Source organism: Diceros bicornis, chromosome 37 (genome assembly GCF_020826845.1).
Source record: "Diceros bicornis minor isolate mBicDic1 chromosome 37, mDicBic1.mat.cur, whole genome shotgun sequence".
Classification (NCBI taxonomy): domain Eukaryota; kingdom Metazoa; phylum Chordata; class Mammalia; order Perissodactyla; family Rhinocerotidae; genus Diceros; species Diceros bicornis.
The window spans coordinates 23868716-23888573 of NC_080776.1; the positions used below are offsets into that span (position 1 = coordinate 23868716).

The 19858-nt window shown below is 44.9% G+C and overlaps 1 protein-coding gene across 1 annotated transcript in view; it reads right to left on the bottom strand.

The window, feature by feature from the left end:
- ASB18 (ankyrin repeat and SOCS box containing 18) overlaps positions 1-19858 on the bottom strand; it is a 63657-nt gene that overhangs the window by 26787 nt on the left and 17012 nt on the right. Inside the window, exons 3-4 of the mRNA XM_058533487.1 lie at positions 15155-15274; positions 11370-11637 (exon numbers count right to left, since the gene is read on the bottom strand). Coding sequence (XP_058389470.1) covers positions 11370-11637; positions 15155-15274 — 388 coding nt within the window. The remainder of the gene's footprint in view (positions 1-11369; positions 11638-15154; positions 15275-19858) is intronic.

Sequence of the window (19858 nt, forward strand, 5' to 3'; positions counted from 1 at the left end):
ATTAAAGGTCTGATATGCCTTTTTGTGTGTTGAATTCTGAATTCTGAAGGTTGCCAGTTGGAAGTAAGCACAGATAATTTTTTTTTTTTAATCCCAGGAACTTAGACACTCAAAGGTTTTAAAGTCCTGCACCCATGGTGAATTGCTGACTAAAAGGGGATGGAGCAGAACTGGGTCCCTAGGTGTGAAGACCATTGTCATCAAGAGTAAGAAAATGAAATGGCTCTGTATGTAGGTCAACGACCTCCTCTCTACTATAAGGTAAAAAAATTAAGGATGACCCAAAATCTACTATGTATAAAAAGATTCTGGAGAAACTAGCTCTTTCTTGTCAAAGTGATAATGTTTATACTACCTGAAGCCAGACCTCCTCGGAGTCTGACTTTAGGGGGACTCTTTAGAGCTGAAAAGCGTGGTCGAAACCTCAAGCCCTTTCTGACATCTATTCATTTTTCATCCTCCAATGTAGTTGGCTGTGTTATTATAGAGGTGTTCAATGGAATCTGCCAGCATTTTCCATTATAATCATTGATATTGAAGGGATTCGAAGTCAGCTGTTGCTTAGTTCTGCCTGAACTTCTGGTGTGTTCACCACTTAGCTTAAACTTTTCCCCAAACTCCAGGATTTAAATGAGTCAAGACCGTCAAACGAAATAGCCAGGAAGAAAGATTCACATAGAGCGACACAGAGAGACAGGAGAGAAAATGAGAAGAAAAAGAAGAAAGAGGAGGAGGAAGAGGAAGACAAAAGAAAAGAGATTTTTAAAAGCCCCACTTTAATACAAAGACATTTTAAAAGCCCTTATTAAACAATGTCCTGGATCTGTATGATTTCTGAAAAACCAACGGCAGCCAGGAAACTAGTTTCTATTGCACAGCCTATAAGCTGAGTGGCTTGAATGGTCTATGTATACCTCAGTTCCTTATGATATCCAAATGTAAGCTCGTTGCTTGTCTTAAGGGCTGTTGTCAGGATTCACAATATTTTGTGCTCTAAGTGTTGCGTTCTCATTTCTTAGTAAAAAGTAATCTTTTCCTAATACTGTAAGTGGGAGGTGGGAGCCCAAGGTATGAAGCAAACTTGATTTTTAAAACTCTTTTTATTTTTAAATTATTTCAGATGTATAGAAGAGTTACAAAGGTATCATGGAGAGTTCCCAAATACCCTTCACCCAGCTTCCCCTAAAGTTCACGTCTTATATTATGAGGGTTCATTTGTCAAAATTATGAAATTAACATTGGTATAATACTATTAACTGAACTGCAGACTTTATTTGGATTTCACCAATTTTCCTATTAATGCCCACAGTCTGGTCCAGGATCCAATCCAGGATACCATGCTGCATTTAGAGATCTTAATTTTGAACAAGAGAAAAGTAAATTTAGACACGTTTTTTGGGGAGGTGGGAGGCCTGGTGTGTTCCTACACGTGGCATATCATCAAATGGATTATATTTTCCATAGGAACATGTTACAATTGGGAGTTATATTCGTGACAAAGAATATTACAGCAAATAAGTCATAGGTGACCAACAGATATGGAGATAAAAGAAAGAAATAATAACAAATCCCCATAGTAATTTAAAATAGTGAAGTATTGTTTCAATTCCCATAAAATGAACAAAATGATTATACCAGATGCCCCAGTAGTTGGAGTCAGCACCTACACAATTCTTACTATATGCCAGGTGCTCTTCCTAACATTTTACCTACGTTAACTCATGTAATTCTCATAACCATCCTATGTAGTAGGCTCAGGTATTATCCCATTTGACAGATGAGAAAGCTGAGACACAAATAAATTAAGTGACTTGCCCAAGGTTGCTCAGGTAGTAAATGTCAGCATTGGGGTTCAACCTAGGCCTTGAATGTGGTAAAATATGTACTGTAGCATATAAAATTGTATGGTATAAAAATACGATCAAAATTGAGTGCAATCAATGTATAATTGATTAATAATTTTGCCTGCATTTTTAGTATATAAAAAGATCTGCAATTGATTTTGTTGGCTTATGGCCTTCAATAAAGATGATGTTTCTTTCTGTCCTAGAAATTTTCCAGTAGAAATCCACCTGCCCTCCCCCCACTTCCATGCACATAGTATATTCTACACATTTCTGTTCCACTGCTGTATCATTACCTTCCTCTCCCCTGCACTGCAAGCTTCTTGAGAGCAGAGACCATGTCTAATGCAGCACAGCCCTATCACCTCACAGAGTTCAACAACTGTGATTGAACGCTTGCAAGAATGGAGTTATTATTGGTTGACTTTGGAGCTGTGCTTTCCAAAAATAGATGGAATTTCTTTAATTTTGTCACCAGATGGTAACTTTGGACACCAGCAAATCATCTGCCAAATGAGTCAAGAACAGAAATTGGAAGTTAAAATGAGAGAGAATTAATCCCATGTTGAGTGATTGGAAAGAACCTCCCCGTAGAAAGTGGAGAACCTGCAGCTGAGGACAGAAATGAGTCACAAAGTTTGAACTCACTTCCCAAAATGATTGGCAAACACTGAATTTTTTGACTTCTTAAAGGGCCTCTGAGCTCCCAGATTGGGGCACAGTGAAAGAGACCCAGCCAGAGCCCTGTGGACTCTCAGAGTTGAGGAGATGGGGTTGGGAGTCCAGGGAAGTCAAGGCAGCTAGAGTCTGCAGGGCAGAGAACTGGGGGGTGGATCCTCACAGAGAAAGAACTTTGCAGAGGGTCCCCTTGAGTATTCAGTCACATACTGATCAGTGTATGGGTGTGAGGAAACCGCCTAAGACTGGGGAAATAACCATCTGAAAGGATCAGAGGGAATTGTGCCCAGAGAGTGCACAGGTTCAGGAATAGTGCCTGTTCTTAACAACCAGCATGCAAAACTTCATAAACAATGGGGCATGGATTAGAGTACTGAGAAGGGTGTTATCCCAGTACTGGGGAAAGACTTACCCTTAGACTAAATACTGCTCTGATCCTGCCTAACAAAGTTTAAAAGCAAGACCCAAAAGGATCAAACTATTTCCAAGAAACTTTACATCCCAGAGCAGAGATCAAGAATATTGATAGGAATACAAAAATATCCAGCACCCAATGAACTAAATGAAAAGAAAAAAACCCAATTAATTAAAACTCACCCAGATGATAGAATTAGTAAACAGGGACATTAAAATGGTTATTATAACTGTATTCCATATGTTTGAGAAGCTAGAGGAAAGATTGAACATATTAAGAAAAGACATGGAAGATACAAAAAAGACATAAGATTGGACTTCTAGAGTTGAAAACTGTAATATCTGAGATGAAAAATTCACTGTATGGGGGCCAGCCCCAGTGGCCTAGTGGTTAAGTTCGGTGCGCTCCACTTTGGTGGCCCGGGTTCAGTTCCTGGGCACGGACCTACACCACTTGTCTGTCAGTGGCCATGCTGTGGTGGTGGCTCACATAAAAAAAGAAAAGAGGAGGATTGGCAGCAGATGTTGGCTCAGGGCGAGTCTTTCCTGGGGAAAAAAAAAAAAAAGAATTCTCAGCTCTTTTAAAAAAAAACATACACTGGATGGAATTAATGGCAGATTATATTATTTCAGAACAAAAGGTAAATGAATTACAGAGGAAAAGAAAAAGAGAAAACCTAACAGTGCATCAATGAACTGTGGAACAACTTCAAGTGGTGTAACATACATGCAATTGGAGTCCCTGAAGGAGAGGAGGGGATTACATAGAAAAAATGTGAAGAAATAATGGCCAACAATTTTCCAAATTTGATGAAAAGTATAAGCCCACAGAAACAAGAAACTCAATGAATCTCAAGGACAAGAAACATGAAGAAAACTACATCAAAGCACATTATTATCAAATTGCCTAAAACCAGTGATAAGGGGAATATCTTAAAGCCAGAAAACAGGACATTATGTACAAAAGCACAAAGATAAGGAGGCTAGAAGTTTTCTCATAAAAAAATGCAAGTTAGAAGACAGTGGAGCCATGTGTATAAAACAAAACAAAACAAAAACCTGTCAATGCAGAATTCTCTACCCAGCAAAAGTACTTTTCAAACGCTCAGATGAAATAAAGACTTTCAAACATGCAAACACTGAAAGAATTCATCACCAGAAGACCTTCACTACCATAAATGTTAAAGAAAGCCCTTCAAGTAGAAGGAAGCTGTTACCAGATGGAATCTTTGATCTATACAAAGGAATGAAGGAAATGGGAACTCCATGGGTAAACAAAAAAACTTTTTTTCTTATTATTTCAATATATTTAAAAGATAATTGACTGTCTGAACAAAAATAATAACAATGTATTGTGAAACTTTTATGCAGAAGTAAAATGTATGATTAGCACAAAGGCCAGGAGGAGAGAAATGGAAGTATATTGTCATATGGTTTTTATATTATATGTGAAGTAGCATAATATTACTATGATAAAGCAAAGATGTATACTCTAAATCCTAAAGCAGCTACTAAAATAATGCAATGAAAAGTTATATATAATAAGCCAAAAAAGGAGATAAAATGGAATCATGAAAAATACTCAGTTAACAAAGAAGAAGGCAGATAAAGAAGAAAAGGGAACAAAGAATGGATGAGACAAATAGAAAAAAATAGCAAGATCTTTCATTTGAACCTAACCATATCAAAATCACAATAAATGTAAATGATCTAAACACTCAATTAAGAGGCAGAGACTATCAGATTAGATAAAAAAGCAAGGCCCAATTATAATCTACCTGCAAGAAATCAACTATAAAAATAGAGACACAAACTGAGGATGGCCTTCAATCAACAGTCAGCAAGGAACTGAAATCCTCAGTCCAACAGTCCTTGAGAAACTGAATTCTGTCTATAACCATATGAGTTTGGCAGCAGATTCTTCCCCAGTTGACCCTTCAAATGAGACCCTAGCCCCTGTTGACACCTTGACTGCAGTGTTGTGAGAGACTCTGAAGCAGAGGATCCAGCTAAGCCATGCCTAAACTCCTCACCCACAGAAACCATGAGATAATAAATGTATGTTGTTGTAAGTCTTTAAGTTTGTGCTAACTTGTTACACAGCAATAGATAACTAATGCAGATGGAAAAAGGTACACTATTCTAACGCTAATCAAAAGAAATCTATATTAACATCAGACTAGATATTTTAATATCAGACAAAGTAGAGTTTAGAGCAAAGAATATTTACCAGAGATAAAGAATATCTTTTCATAATGATAAAGAGATCAATTCTTTAAGAGGACATAACAATGCTAAACATATATGTACCTAATAACAGAGCTTCAAATATTTGAAGCAAAACTGATAGAACTGCAAAGAGAAATAGACAAATCCATGATTATAGTCAGAGATTCCAACACCCCTCTTTCAATAACTTATAAAACAAGTAGGCAGAAAATCAGTAATGATATAGAAGACTTACATGACACTATTAGGCAAATTGACATTTACAGAACACTCTACCCAACAACTGCAGAATACACATTTTTTCTAGTGCACATGGAACATTTACCAAGACAGAATATATTTTGGATCATAAAGCAAGACTCAATAAATTTAAAAGGAATGGGGCCGGCCCAGTGGTGTAGTGGTTAAGTTTGCATGCTCTGCTTTGGTGGCCCAGGGTTCACGAGTTTGGATCCTGGGCATGGATCTACACACTGCTTATCAGCCATGCTGTGGTGGTGTCCCACATACAGAATAGAGGAATATTGGCACAAATGTTAACTCAGGGACAATCTTCCTCACTAATAATAATAATAATAATAAATAAAATAAAATAAAAGGAGTAAAGTGATATAAAGTAAGTTCTCTAACTAAAATGGAATTAAATTAGAGATAAATAATAGAAAAATATCTGGAAAATACTCAAATATTTGGAAACTAAATAAAACACTTCTACATAACCCATAGATCAAAAAAAAATCAAAAATAAAGTTAGCAAGTATTTTAAACTGATTGAAAGTGAAAATATAACATATTAAAATTTGTGGGATGTAGCTAAAGTAGTACATGGGGGATATGTGTAACATTATAAGCCTATATCAGGAAATAAAAAAATCATCAAATCAATGACATTAGCTTTCATCTTAAACAGAAAAAGAAGAGCAAATGAAACCCAGTGTAAACAAAGAAAGGGAATCATAGGAAAAATCAAGGAAATAGAAAACAGTAAAACAAAAAAAGAAAATCAATGCAATTGAAAGCAAGACTGATCAGGGAAAAAAATAAAAGACACAAATTCCAACATCATGAATGAGAGTGGTGATATTACTACAGATTCCACAGCTAGTGAAAGGGAACAACTTTATGCCAATAAATTTAACGACTTAGATGAAAGAGATAAATCTCCTGAAAGATACAAGCTATCAAAACTCACTCAAAAGACAGAAATATCCTGAGTAGCACCACAGCTATTAAAGAAATTCATACTTAAAAACTTTCTCACAAAGAGAACTCCAGGCCGAGATAGCTTCACTGATAAATTCTACCAAACATTTAAGGAAGAAATAATAACAATTTTACACAAGCTCTTCCAGAAAATAGGAGAGGAGGTGATACTTCCCAACTCATTTTTGAGGCCAGCATTACTCTGAAACCAAAACCAGACAAACACATTACAAGAAAAACTACAGATCAATACCTTTCAAGAACATAGATGCAGATATTTAAAAATTTTCAGCAAATCAAACCCAGCAATTTATAAAAAAGGATAATACTCATGACCAAGTGTGACTTAATTTCAAGAATGCAAGGTTAGTTTAACATTTGAAAAATGAATGAATGTAAATAATTATAACAACAGACTTGGGGCCAGCCTGGTGGCGTAGAGGTTAAGTGCGCACGCTCTGCTGCTAGAGGCCTGGATTCGGATCCTGGCATGCACTGATGCACTGCTTGTCAGGCCATGTTGTGGCGGTGTCCCATATAAAGGAGAGGAAGATGGGGCACGGATGTTAGCCTAGGGCCAGTCTTTCTCAGCAAAAAGAGGAGGATTGGCATGGATGTTAGCTCAGGGCTGATCTTCCTCACCAAAAAAAAAAAAAAAAACAAAAACTAAAAAAACACACCATATGATCATCTCAATATATGTAGAAAAAGCCTTTGAGAAAATTTAATATCCATTCATAACACAAACTCAGTGAACTAGGAATAGAAGGGAGCTCTTTCAATCTGAAAAAGGTCATCTACAAATAAACCTACATCTAATATCATACTTAATGGTCAAAGACTTAATACTTTTCTCTAATATCAGGAATAGGGAAAGTTGTCTGCTCTCATTACTTCCATTAAACATCACACCTGTTGTTCCACCCAGTGCAATAAAGTAAGAAAAAATAATATAAGGCATGTGTATTGGAAAAGCAGCAAAATTGTGTTTCTTCTCAGATGACATGATTGCCTACATAGAAATCCTATGGAATTTACAATAGGCTACTAGAACAAATAGTGAGCTTAGCAAGATTTTGTTGTATGTATGTTGTATGTTGTATCTTAGCAAGATACAACATCAGTATACAAAAATAATCAATTTTATGTAGCAGCTACACACAATCAGAAATTTCAATAAAAAATACCACTTACAAAAGCACCAAAAATATGAAATACTTGAGAAAATATGTGCAAGCCCTGTACACTGAAAACTATAAAACATAGCTAAGGGAAATTAAAGACCTAAATAAATGGAGAGCTTTATTGTGTTCGTGGGTTGGAAGATTCAATATTTTTATGATGTCAATTGTCCCCAAATTGATCTACAGATTCACAGCTACCCCAGCCAAAACCCAGCAGCCTTTTTTGTAGAAATTGACAAATTGATATTAAAATTTATATGGAAATGCAGAGGCTAGAATAGCCAAAGCAATTTTGAAGGAGAAGAATGATACTTGAGAACTTATACCACCTGACTTCAAGATTTCATAGGAGCTAGAGCATTCAATACAATGTGATATTAGAGTCAAAACAGACAAATAGACCAATGAAATAGAATAGAGTTACAGAGGAATGGCTCTGCCACGGAGCCCTGGCGAACTTGTATGTAGCCATGTAGGCCACGCAAATAAAGGTTTGACCCACTGCTGGTCAAAGTCTTGGCAGAACACCCTGTGATCCACCTGGATGGAAGTCTTGTAAAGAGCTGCCATAAGGCCATTGTCCACTCTTCTCTCTGTCTCCTGGGTTCTGCTGAGGTTTGAGACTTCCTGTCTTGCCTCCGTCAGAATAGAGCTGCAGGCTATAAAATCGCTCAGCTGAAGCCTAGATTTGGCTGCTCAGCAACAGAGTATCTTACAACTCACATTGCCATCATCTGGCCCCCTTTGTTTAGGTGTTGTCCTTTGTGGTGTGTGGGACAAGGACCATGAGGTATTGGTAACTTCGGCTATTCTCCTTTTCACCGTTTGTGTGAGTGATAAACGGTCCGAGTCTAAGAGTGGCTCCTTGGGTCTTTGTCAGCTGAATCAGGCAGACCTTGCCCTGTCTTGGGTGTACTTGACAAGAGGGTCCATAAATAAGCCCACACATATGTAGTCAGTTGATTTTTGTCAAAGATGCAAAGGCAATTCAGTGGAGAAAGGAAAGGCTTTCTGACAAATTGTGCTGGAACAACTGGAAATCCACGTGCAAAGGGGAAAAAAAGCTTCAATCCATTCCTCACACCATATCCAGAAATTTACTCAAAATCGGTCATAGACTGAAATGTAAAATATAAAATTATTAAATTTCCAGAGGAAAATATAGGAGGAAATCTTTGTGATCTTGGGTCAGGCAAATATTTTTTTTAGATACAATAACCCAACACAATCCCTAAAAGAAAAAAGTTGATGAGATGCATTCCATCAAAATTTAGAACCTCTGTTCTTTAAAAGACACTTTTAAGAGAAGAAAATATAACCCCGAGACTAGGAAATAATATTTATAAATCATGTCTGACAAGGGACTTGTATCCAGAATATGTAAAGAAACCTTCCAATTTAAGAAGAAGCCAAACAACCTTCCCCAAAGAAGATGTATGGATGGCAAATAAATAAAGGAAAAGATGCTCAAATCACTTGTCATTAAGGAAATGCAAGTCAAAACTACAGTGGGATAGTTCTACACACCTATAGAACGTCTACAATTAAAGAGTAACCACACCAAGTATTGGTGAGGATGTGAAGCAACTAGAACACGCATACGCTGCTGGTGGGAATCTAAAATGGTATAACCACTTTGGGAACCAGTTTGGCAGTTTCTTTAAAGTTTATCTTTTAATCATATCATACAACCCAGCCATTCCAATCCTAGGTATTTACCCAGGAGAAACGTAAGCATTGACCACACAGATGCTGGTACACAAATGTCCCAGCAGCTTTATTTGTAAGAGCCCCAAACTGGAAACAATCCAGTGTCTTTCACCATCTGAATGAATAAACACGTTGTGGTGCATCCCTATCATGGAATACCACTCAGCAATGAAAAGGCTCGAATCAGGGAAACACAACAACATAATGCAGCTCAAAGTAATTACATTGCGTGAAAGAAGCCAGACAAAATATAACATTCTAGCAAATTCAGACTAAACTATAGTGACAAAAAGCAGATCAGTGGGAAAATGGGGAAGGGGAAGGGAGAGAGAACAGTGGGGCAGGGAACCTTTTGATGGTGACGGCTGTGTTCACTCTCTTGATTATAGGGATGGTTTCTTGAATGCATACCTATCTCCAAAATTATCAAATTGCACACTTTAAACGTGCAGCTTATTCTATGTCAATTACACCTCAGTAAAGCTGCTTTTAAAAATATGTTGTTAGGGGCCGGCACCGTGGCTTAGCGGTTAAGTGTGCTCCGCTACTGGAGGCCCGGGTTCGGATCCCGGGCACGCACTGATGCACTGCTTGTCTGGCCATGCTGAGGCCGCGTCCCACATACGGCAACTAGAAGGATGTGCAACTATGAGATACAACTATCTACTGGGGCTTTGGGGAGAAAAAGGGAAAAAAAAAGGAGGAGGATTGGCAATAGATGTTAGCTCAGGGCTGGTCTTCCTCAACAAAAAGAGGAGGATTGGCATGGATGTTAGCTCAGGGCTGATCTTCCTCACAAAAAACAAAAAAAATGTTGTTAGAACATTGTTTCCTGCAGTCACTCTCAAGACGCTTGGTGGTCCACTGCCCTTCTGAGCCCCCATTCTGAACTCAGGTGACCTGTAGGTGATGCCCCACCTTGGTCCCTGAGAGCGCAGTAGCCCTGCCTGCCCACACTTAACGTGGTGATTTTATTTAATCCTCACCACAGAGATAGAAGGCCAAGAAATTATAACCCAAGGGCAGGGACTGGAACACTTGGTCTCAAGAAATGTCCAGATGACACAACGCAAGCTGAAAAACGCAAACATAAATCCTGTGCAATGACACGGTGGCCCCCGCCGCCTCTCCCGGGACCTACTGGACCCCGCGGGGACAGACACTCTGCAAGGACAGCGCGGGGCTGGACGCGGAGCTGCAGGACTTCCAGGATCCCAGCACCTGCGCGGGCGGTGGGCTCGGCGCCCCCGAAAAGGCCGGGCACAGCTCGACTTCCTTGTGGGACTCCGGAGCCCCGCCCGAGGAGCTAACCATTTATGTCACACTGTGACAATTATTCTGCATAAAATTATCATTAAAAACCCTAATTTTTCTGCCTCCAACCCTGCCAGCGGCCTTTTAGCATTCTCTCGCGCCGGCGTCTGCAGGCCGGTGATCACCCCGCTCATTACCGCGGTGTGGCGCCTCCCCCCTCGCGCTCGCAATCAAGCGCTAATTAAACCCGCCCGGGGGCCGGGGCGATCCAGGACCCTCCCGGGGCCTGATGGGGCCCGCGGCTGTGCTCTACGGGCCCGGGTCTGGTCCCGAGGTGGGGCCCGGGGGTCCGGGTACCGGGTCAGGGGTCCGGGGTCTGGGTCTGGTGGTGGGGGTCGGGGTAGGGACCAAGGGGGGCTCGGGGTCCAGGGTCTGTGGCCAAGGGCAGGGCGGGGTACCCGGCTGGAGCGAGCGCTGTGGCCATCGCGGGGCTCTGATGGACCGCAAGGGCCGTGGCGGTGGCGGAGGCGGGGTCCCGGGTCTGGGTGTCAGCGTGCAGGGTTGAGGCCGAGGACCCATTGGGTCCGTGGGCGGGGCAGGGGCCACGAGGTCTGGTGGAGTCTGCAGGCGGAAGAGGCGAGGCCGGGTCCTGGAGCGATGACAGAGACCGGGTCCCGGGTCTGGGTGGGGTCAGGGTGCCGGGGTTGTCCAAGTCCGGAGGCGGAGGCCGAGGCGCGGTCCAGGGTGCGGGGGTGGGGCGGGGGCCAAGAGTCTGGGGCGGAGTCTGGAGGCGGGGGCCAGGGCGGAGGTGGCCGGTCTGGGTCGGTGGCCGAGGCCGGGGCTGTGTCCTTACCCGAGCGAGGCGGCCGTGCGGCAGAGGTGCAGGGGCGCCAGGCCCTCGGCGCTGAGCAGGTCGGGGTCGGCGCGGTGCCGCAGCAGCAGCTGGACGCAGGCCGTGTGGCCCCCCAGGCAGGCCTCGTGCAGGGCGCCGCGGCCGCCGGGGCTGGCGTCGGGGTGGGCGCCGCGGGCGATCAGGTGGCTCACGCAAGCCGTGTGGCCTCGGGCCGCGGCGATGCACAGGGGCGTGGTGAGCTCCCGCTTGTACTCCAGGGTCCAAAGGCCTGGGGCGGAGGAGAGGTTAGGTGAGTGGGGGGCACCTATGGGGGGCGGTGTCCATTAAGGCGGAAATAGAGTGAAACCATCTCTTAGAAGTAGGTACCAGGTGGGCTTGCGGGGAGATATACAAAGACGCGGAGGGCCGGGACAGAGAAACCCAGTGGGATCCAGCTAGACGCACGGATGAGAAAGAGAGAGAGAGAGAGCAAGGCCTAGGGAGACAGAGGTGAAAAGACACGCGCAGAGAGGGTCAGAGAGATTAAGGGGGAACAGCAGTGCAGGAAGATTCCAGGAGAGTCACATCACACACAGAGATGGAGCAGGGAGACCGTGAGAGGGAGACAGAGATGGGAGACACAGAGAGAAAAGAAATCAAAAAGGAGATTGATAAGGCCAAAACTGAGCCAGAGAGATTGTGGGGTGGGGACCCCTTGTGGAGAAGCCTGAGGGTTTTGCCAAATAAGAGGGTGATTGGGGACTAGGGTAAGGTTTGAGGATTTAGAAGCTGACTAGGTGGGGTGGACAGTGGGAGAATCAGTGTGGAATTCACTTTGTCCAGGCTCTGAATTGGGGGCAGCTGGAGTGCGGAAAGTGAGCTGTGGATTTTTCTCGAATCCAGCTCTCTCTCGTCAAGCCCGGAACTTACCCCTTTATCATTAAGAGGAGAAGACAACAGACAAAACAAACTGACCCACAGCCCCGAGGCTGCTCAAGAAAAGCACTCAAAGTTTAGTCCTCTTGGAAGTGGCTGAGTTTCAGAAGCACGCTTTGATGTGCTGGTCCACATTCAGCACAATTCCGGTTTGTGTCTTTGCGCTTTTTACGGTTTTGTGTGTGTGCGCGTGTGTGTATAGGGTTGCTTTTTCTTGAGGGATGAATGGAGCGGGTGCTATCGGTTTTACCTCTCTGAAAACTTTGGGCTTTCAAAAGGCCCGTGGAAGGTTGTTAGCGGCCAGGAGCGCTCGTGGAAATGGGGGAAGCAGTCCCTGGTGAATACACTTCAAGGGACAGGATTTCACATGGCAGGAATGCCTTCTGATAATGATGGAAGAATCGATCCCGTGGCTGTAATGAGCTGCAGAGGGGACCCTTTTCAGAGGCCACCTCCTTCTGGGGACCCATGCTGAGCAGTTTTGAAAGACCACTCGTAATTACCTATCTGAACGTGGTGCAGAGTTCCAGCCTGCCCTGTGTCCCCAGGGCTCAGCCTGGAGATGGTTGCACACCCTGTGGGGGATGGGGGGCCTGTCGTCCTGGTGATGGATGATAGTGGCCAGAGGCCCTGGGGATGTGGGGCTGCCCTTTCTGGTGAAGATCGGGCTGATTTCGGGAGGGAAGGATGGATATAGTCCTCAATGATAACAATGACCCACATTCCTGCAGGGGCCAGCTGCTGGTTCTCGATTCTACTCATTTTCCGGAGATAGGAAGTCTGCTTACTGGGGGGCGGGAAGGGGGTGCTCCATTCTCCAGGGCATGCTAAGTTCCCAGTCCAACTCCACCCACCCCCAGCAGCTCTGTTCACCCACCCCGGATTCCCAAGTCTGCCCATGGACTGATGGCAAGGAGCCGTGGGTGGGCATTGCTCAGCCATAGCTTAGGGCCAGCACGCTTGTCCAGTCCAGGGAGATGGCAGCGAGCTTGCACAAGTCCTTCAAGAGAACCTGGCAGCTCTCTGGATCAGAAAGCCTGAAGCAACTTCCTGTAATTCCCACCCCCTGGTCCAGATTCTGCCACCAGGAGGAACACAGATATAGGCTTCTCCCCATGTGGTGCGTCCTTCTAAACATTAGCTCCTGCATGCCAGTGCCCTGCGAGCTGGATGGGGCCAGCATTCCGTCATGGATGTGGTAGTGAGGGGCTGGCCAGTATGGACCTGCTAGGTGTACCCCCTTCCCCATGGCTTCCGTCAGGGGAAGCTGGAATTGGTCACCAGGAAGTTCTCACACGAGAGAGGGCAGAGCACATGGGGCCCCTGTTGCCAAACAGAGTTTGGTCATTTCTGCTGTTGGGCCAGCTGCAAGGGCTGAGCCGAAAGAGCGCGAATCCAGCAGCCCTGAGCCCTATCCACCCTCCCTCCCTAGCCCGCACTGAGGCTGCGGCCAGTACTAGCTCTCTGGGTTGCCCTTTCCTTGGTAACAGCTCACGTTCATTGTCAGCTTTCTGTCATACAGGTGTGCCATAGAAAAACAGCACAACTTAGGGGTGGAAAGATTAAGGAGGAAAAAGGAAGGAGCCTTTGGATTCAGACCACGGGTTAACATTAATATCTACTTGAAACGGCAACATCTGAGCGTGGGTGAGTGTGTCCAAGGCCCGGAGGCACGTGATTTAAAAAGAAATAAACATTAATCGAGCATTCAAGCAGTTGGCATTCTTGGTTGAATCATCACACGGCCCTTGGAGGAATCTACACACCCCCTGTCAGGGCAGGTGAAGAAGAGGAGGCCCAGGAAGGCTCTGGGACGCCCTCAGCTGGGAGGTGGTGCAGCCCAGACCTGAACTGCATTTTCCTTCCTTGCAGCCCCTGCCCCTCACTGGTTGCTACGAGCTGCTTGGCCTTTTGACAGCGATGTGGGTTTGTTCCCTCTCCATGTGAGGGATAAACGTAAAGGTGTCAGTTCTTTGGAAACGGACCTTCTGCATTTTTTGCCTGCCAGGGCTCACGAGTCAGGGACACAGGAGACTGGCTGTTGGCTCACTGACCACAGACTCTCAAATCCTCTTGGTTTGGAAGAGCTGCTGTGGCTTCCAGCACATGAACCCTCTCCGTAAACGTGTTGCATCTGGACACACGGGGCGGGAGAGGGGTGCCCAATGAAGAATGCCAGCCAAGAAAGCCCTGGCTGCAGCCTTGTGATCAGCAAGTCTGTTCATCCCGGGTTGGGGTGAGGGGGCATCTCCACTTAGGGGGTCTGCTTGCCTGCCCTGCACATAGCGCCCATGTTCAGGCAGCCAGAATGTACTCAGACATCTGTGACTTAAGGACCTCTGGTTTCTTGCCCCCTCCTCCCCCATTCTCAGGCTTCCCTAGTTTACAGGAGGAGCAGCTCCTGAGAGCTCTCCCTCTGTTGACGGTGGCTGGGCCCCAGCCACCCCGCTGTAGCCGTGATGTTCACGGATTCATACAAGGATCTTGCGCGGAGCTGTACGCCAGCAGCCTGCTCGGGGCGCACGCAAAGGAAGTTCATCCTCCATCTCCCCCCTCCCTGCCTGCCAAATGCAGGCGCTGGCAGATCCGCACCCAAACTGACGCTCTTTTAAAGCCAAGAGGCACCTCCAGCGTCAGATGAGCACTTTTCGCTGACAGTTGGGCCTTTCCAATTCGATCCCTCACATCTCATCACCTAAAACCTACATCTTAAAACTCCTGCAAACCACATTTCATTTATAGACGTCCTTTGCTTGCATGTGTTAACCACAGCGTCTGTGTGCGCCGTCTACACACGGGAGCTATACATGCAGAGGAATGTTAGTAGCTCCTTAAAAATAAATAACTGAGCTTTAAGGGAGCGAGGGTACCTGACGGGCCAAACGTGGCTGAGGATTTCACCTGCCACTCCATCTCGTCCTTCTTGATCTCAAACACCACGTTGGCATCCTGGAAGAACTGGTCCATGAGGGCCTCAAGGCGGTCCAGGTCTCCCGTGACCAGGGCAGTGTGGTACTCGAGCACCGGGGACCCGGCACCAGCCTGAGGCTCTGTGTCCATCTTCTGAAAGATCTGAAGCTTTCCTCTCACTGGCTCTGGCCGTCTCTCCATTGCAGTGCTGTCGATTTCAGAAGAGTTCTTCAGGAAGGAGAAAGATGGTCTTATGGAGCGGGAGCTATTTGTATTGTCATTACTCAATTGTCATCCAGTTGGGGCTCGGTGGTGGTGTATTTATAACTCCTGTGGGCTCCGATGTGATAATGGTTACTTGATATGACCAGTGTCATGTGACCACCGAGACAGCAAAGTGCTCAGCCACCCCCTGTGATTGTATAGACGCTAACTCCAGAGACAGACACATCTGTGTATCTCCAGAACAGCGCTCCACACGATGAGGGCAGACACTCTTGAGTAGGCGGGGCTTCTCTTTCCTGCTCTGCAGGGTGTCTTCTTGTTTTTGGCCTGTCGCTTTCTTTGCTGCTGTGACCAGTGGTGGTGGATGTGTGTCCTGAGGGCTGTGTCAGCCCTGAGGATGCGTGGGGGAGACCCAGCTGGATGCTGCAAACAACCCGGCTGTGCACAAGTGTCCCTGGATGGGAGGCTCCATGGGGCAGACCAGGGACTCCCAAAGGCATCATCCAGGGCCCCTGGTGGCCTGTGAGTTTCTTCCAGTGGAGAACTGATCCCAAAATGTGCGTCCCTTGCTGAAGGTGAGAAATGCCACATTATTTTTTTAATGAATGGTAACAGCTCTTCATTAGTAACTTATTAGTTACTTGCTACAGTTTATTTCAGGGCTTTACTTTATTGTCTAAAATTAACAAGGTCATTTTTTCTTATAACATAGATAATACAAAATTCTCAGATCTTTTTTCCAGTTCTTGTTTTTCTCCTACTAGAAAGTTGGAATGGGCCAATGTAGTTGGGCTACAGTAAAAAAACATGACCAGAGGCTAGCGGGAGGAAGGAGGGTCAGGAGGGCACTGCCTGGACGGGCCGAGGGGAAGCAGCGGAGCACATGCCCGGGGAAGTTAACACAGAGACTCCTGAGGGAGGTGCGAATAACAGTAGCCACCACCAATGCGGTGCCAGCATTAGCCCTGGAGACCGGCGGGATCCTGTTGCTACGTGGTGTTGCAATCAAACAAACAGCATAGAGACAACAGGAAAAGAGATTTGAAGTCAAGGAATAGGTTCATGGGACAGCACCCTCCTATTCAGAGCTGAACTTCTTAAGCACCATCTTTTCCCATGTCCCCCTCTCAATCTCCATGGCACCCCAAAGCTGCCCTGTGGCTTGCCCCTCCACTCTCTAAGCTCTCCCGAGGCCTGAGCAGGCTCTCTTGTTGGCCCTTTAGTTTGAAGGGTAACCTTGGCCCCGGGGGGTCCCTTTCACCGAGATTTTCCACAACAAAGGGGGCCCAGCAGAGTACCCTTGATCTTCTTTAGAAGGGGTGCAGGGGAAGCAACCTACATGCCCATCAACAGATGAATGGATAAAGAAGATGTGGTATGTATATACAATGGAATACTACTCAGCCGTAAAAAAGATGAAATCTTACCATTTTAGACATGGATGGACCTCGAGGACATTATGCTGAGGGAAATAAATCGGATGGAGAAAGAAAAATACTGTATGATCTCACTCATATGTGGAAGATACACAAACAAACACATAGATGTGGAGAACAGATTGGTGGTTACCAGAGGGGAAGATGGGGGGGGAAGGGAAAGAGGGGTAAAGGGGCACATGTGCACAATGACGGACAGAGACTAGACTTTTGGTGGTGAACACAATGCAGTCTATACAGAAGTCAAAATATAATGATGTATGCCAGAAATTTACACAATGTTATAAACCAATGTGACCTCAATAAAAAAACCAACCAAAGGAAAACAAAAAAACAGAAGAGGTAAACAGTGGAGGGGAAATTGAATGCATTTATAATTTAATAAAGTTGTGTTTTTACCTTGGTTATAGACCTGATTTGCAGGCATAAATGTACATGTACAGATGTACACATACATTGGTAAAACCTACATCTCCTCTACAGAAGCGGGCTGCAGGGGTGCTGGTGTGGGAGAGGTGTGGCTGTCTGTCTGGCCATCTGTGATGCCTTCATGCAGACAGATAAGCAGCATAGAATGTGCCTCAAAAGCTAAAGGCCTCACATTGGTGACAGTGGGGGGGTGGTGAGTGGCTTGGTCACTACCTGAACTGGTTGCCACAGGGACATGAGTTTGTCTTCACTGCAGTTGTCTGACACCTGGACTGAGGCTCAGTACAGAGGATGCAGAAGGGCCCACGGGGTTTAGCTGTGGGGGCTCAGGGCGAGCTGCAGGAGGAGGCTGCTGCCACCCCAGCATCTCCTGCAAGTGGTCCTCTCCGGGGAGTCCTGCACGTGGGTACCCTTGATGCCATTTGCAGAAGAGGAAACTGGGATGCAGAGATTCAGATCACTTCCTCAATCCTGAGGTGGTCAACGCCCAAACCCCTCACTGTGAGTACAAGGGCTTCCTACCTCGTCCCTCACTGCTGTCTTTGAGCATGACACACTTCAGCACAGGGATCTGCAGTCCCCTGATGGCACCTTGGTGTCTCAGGACGCCAGGTGTCTGCACATGCTGTCCCCTCTGCCTGGCATTCTTATTTTCCCCTCGTCACCTGGCCGGCCTCACTCATTCATCAACACTCAGCTCAGCCTCCCTTCATGTCTGTGGCTGGGCTACCGTCTGCCCTCATACCCTGTCTGTGGTCTGCAGCACACTGCTGGTTACTGCTGGTTACTCGTCTGTGTCCCAACTTGACCACGAGCTTCTCCTTCTTCGTCTCTGTGGGGTTCTTAGCACCTAGCACAGTATTTCACACACAACAAGTCCTCAATGCAAATGGTTGAAAGGATGAATGGATTGGTGTCTTTGAAATCTGCTTGACTACATTTCAATTCCTCAGTGGTTCTTCCTCTCATTCTTGGCCATCTGCTAGCTTATTCCCTTAGGGAAGAACACTGTGGTAACCTGGAGTCTTGGCTGCCCAAGAGCAGGGACTCAGATGCTGGGAGTGGAGTTCCACCTCAGATCTGTGGGCTTCCCTGCACAGGCCACCTTTCCCCACCTGTAAAGGTGCCTTACCAAGTTTCCTAAGAAGACCTTGTCTATTGTATGCTCTGTGAGGGCCCTTTAAAACCTCTATTCAGAGGTTTCAAAGTTGATCTTCTTTGTCTCCATCAGTAGCAGCAAAGACAACATCAGTGTCATCAATGGAACAGCAGAGATTTTTTTCTAGGGCGCACTGTGTGCCTGAAACACTCCTGGGTGCTGTGAAGAATGCAGTCGTAAGGAATATACAGACATATTTGCAAAGAACGTACAACCTTCATTGGACATAAGAGGCATATGCATGCAGAAAATGACGAACAGAATGCTATGGGGACCATTTCCCTCATCAGATGTACAGGAAAATCAAGTTGCCTGCTCCTCCCCCTTCATTTGCTTATTCTGCAGTTGCTCTGTTCATTTCAGCAGCAATGTTAATTCTTCAGATATTTCATTTCTCTAGTCACAGTCATTTGCCATGTTATTTTTCTGACTGACTGTTTATAATTAGATACATTTCTGAAGGACTTATTCATCGCAACTATGATATGATCCAACTTGATCTTGTACTTCACTTTAAACTGGAGAGTTCTTTTTTACCTAATATATTTTGTCATGAGTTATTATTATTTTTAAATTATTTTATTGAGGTCATATTGGCTTATAACATTGTGTAAATTTCAGATGTACATTATTATTTATCAGTTTCTGTACGGACTGAGTTGTGTTCACCACCTATAGTCTCGTTTTTATCTGTCACCATACATATGTGCCCCTTTACTCCTTTCACCCACTCCCCTAGCCCCTTCCCCTCTGGTAACCACTAATCTGTTCTCTTTATCCATGTGTTTGTTTATCTTCCACATATGAGTCAAATCATACACTGTTTGTCTTTCTCCATCTGACTTATTTGGCTTAACGTAATACCCTTAAGGTCCATCCATGTTGTTGCAAATGGCACGATTTTGTCTTTTTTTATGTCTGAGTAGTATTCCATTGTATATATATACCACATCTTCTCTATCCGTTCATCTGTTGATGGGCACTTGGGTTGCTTCGTGAATAATACTGCCATGAACATGGGGGTGCATAAATCTCTTTGTATTGTTTATTTCATGTTCTTTGAATAAATATTGTCATGGGTTATTTTTAAAAGGGGTCAGATCCTGGAAGTATGTCCAGGAATAGCAGCCATTCTACCCTGTGTCCTGTGCTAAATTTAGCTTTCCAAGCGTTATATTTGTCAACAGTGCCATAAATATCCAAGCTTGATTCCAGTGGGTGGGGAGTAGTAATCCAGAAGCAGACTCAGTCCTTTGTGAGAGCTTTAAAAATAGTTCATGGTCGACAGCATTGGTTCACAAGTAGGACGTGCAGATTACCTCAGGAGCTTGGCAGAGGTGTCTTTTTTTTTTTCCCCCAAAGAACAAGAATAGCTGTATGTGTGACTATTACATTAACAAACAAAACAAAACAAA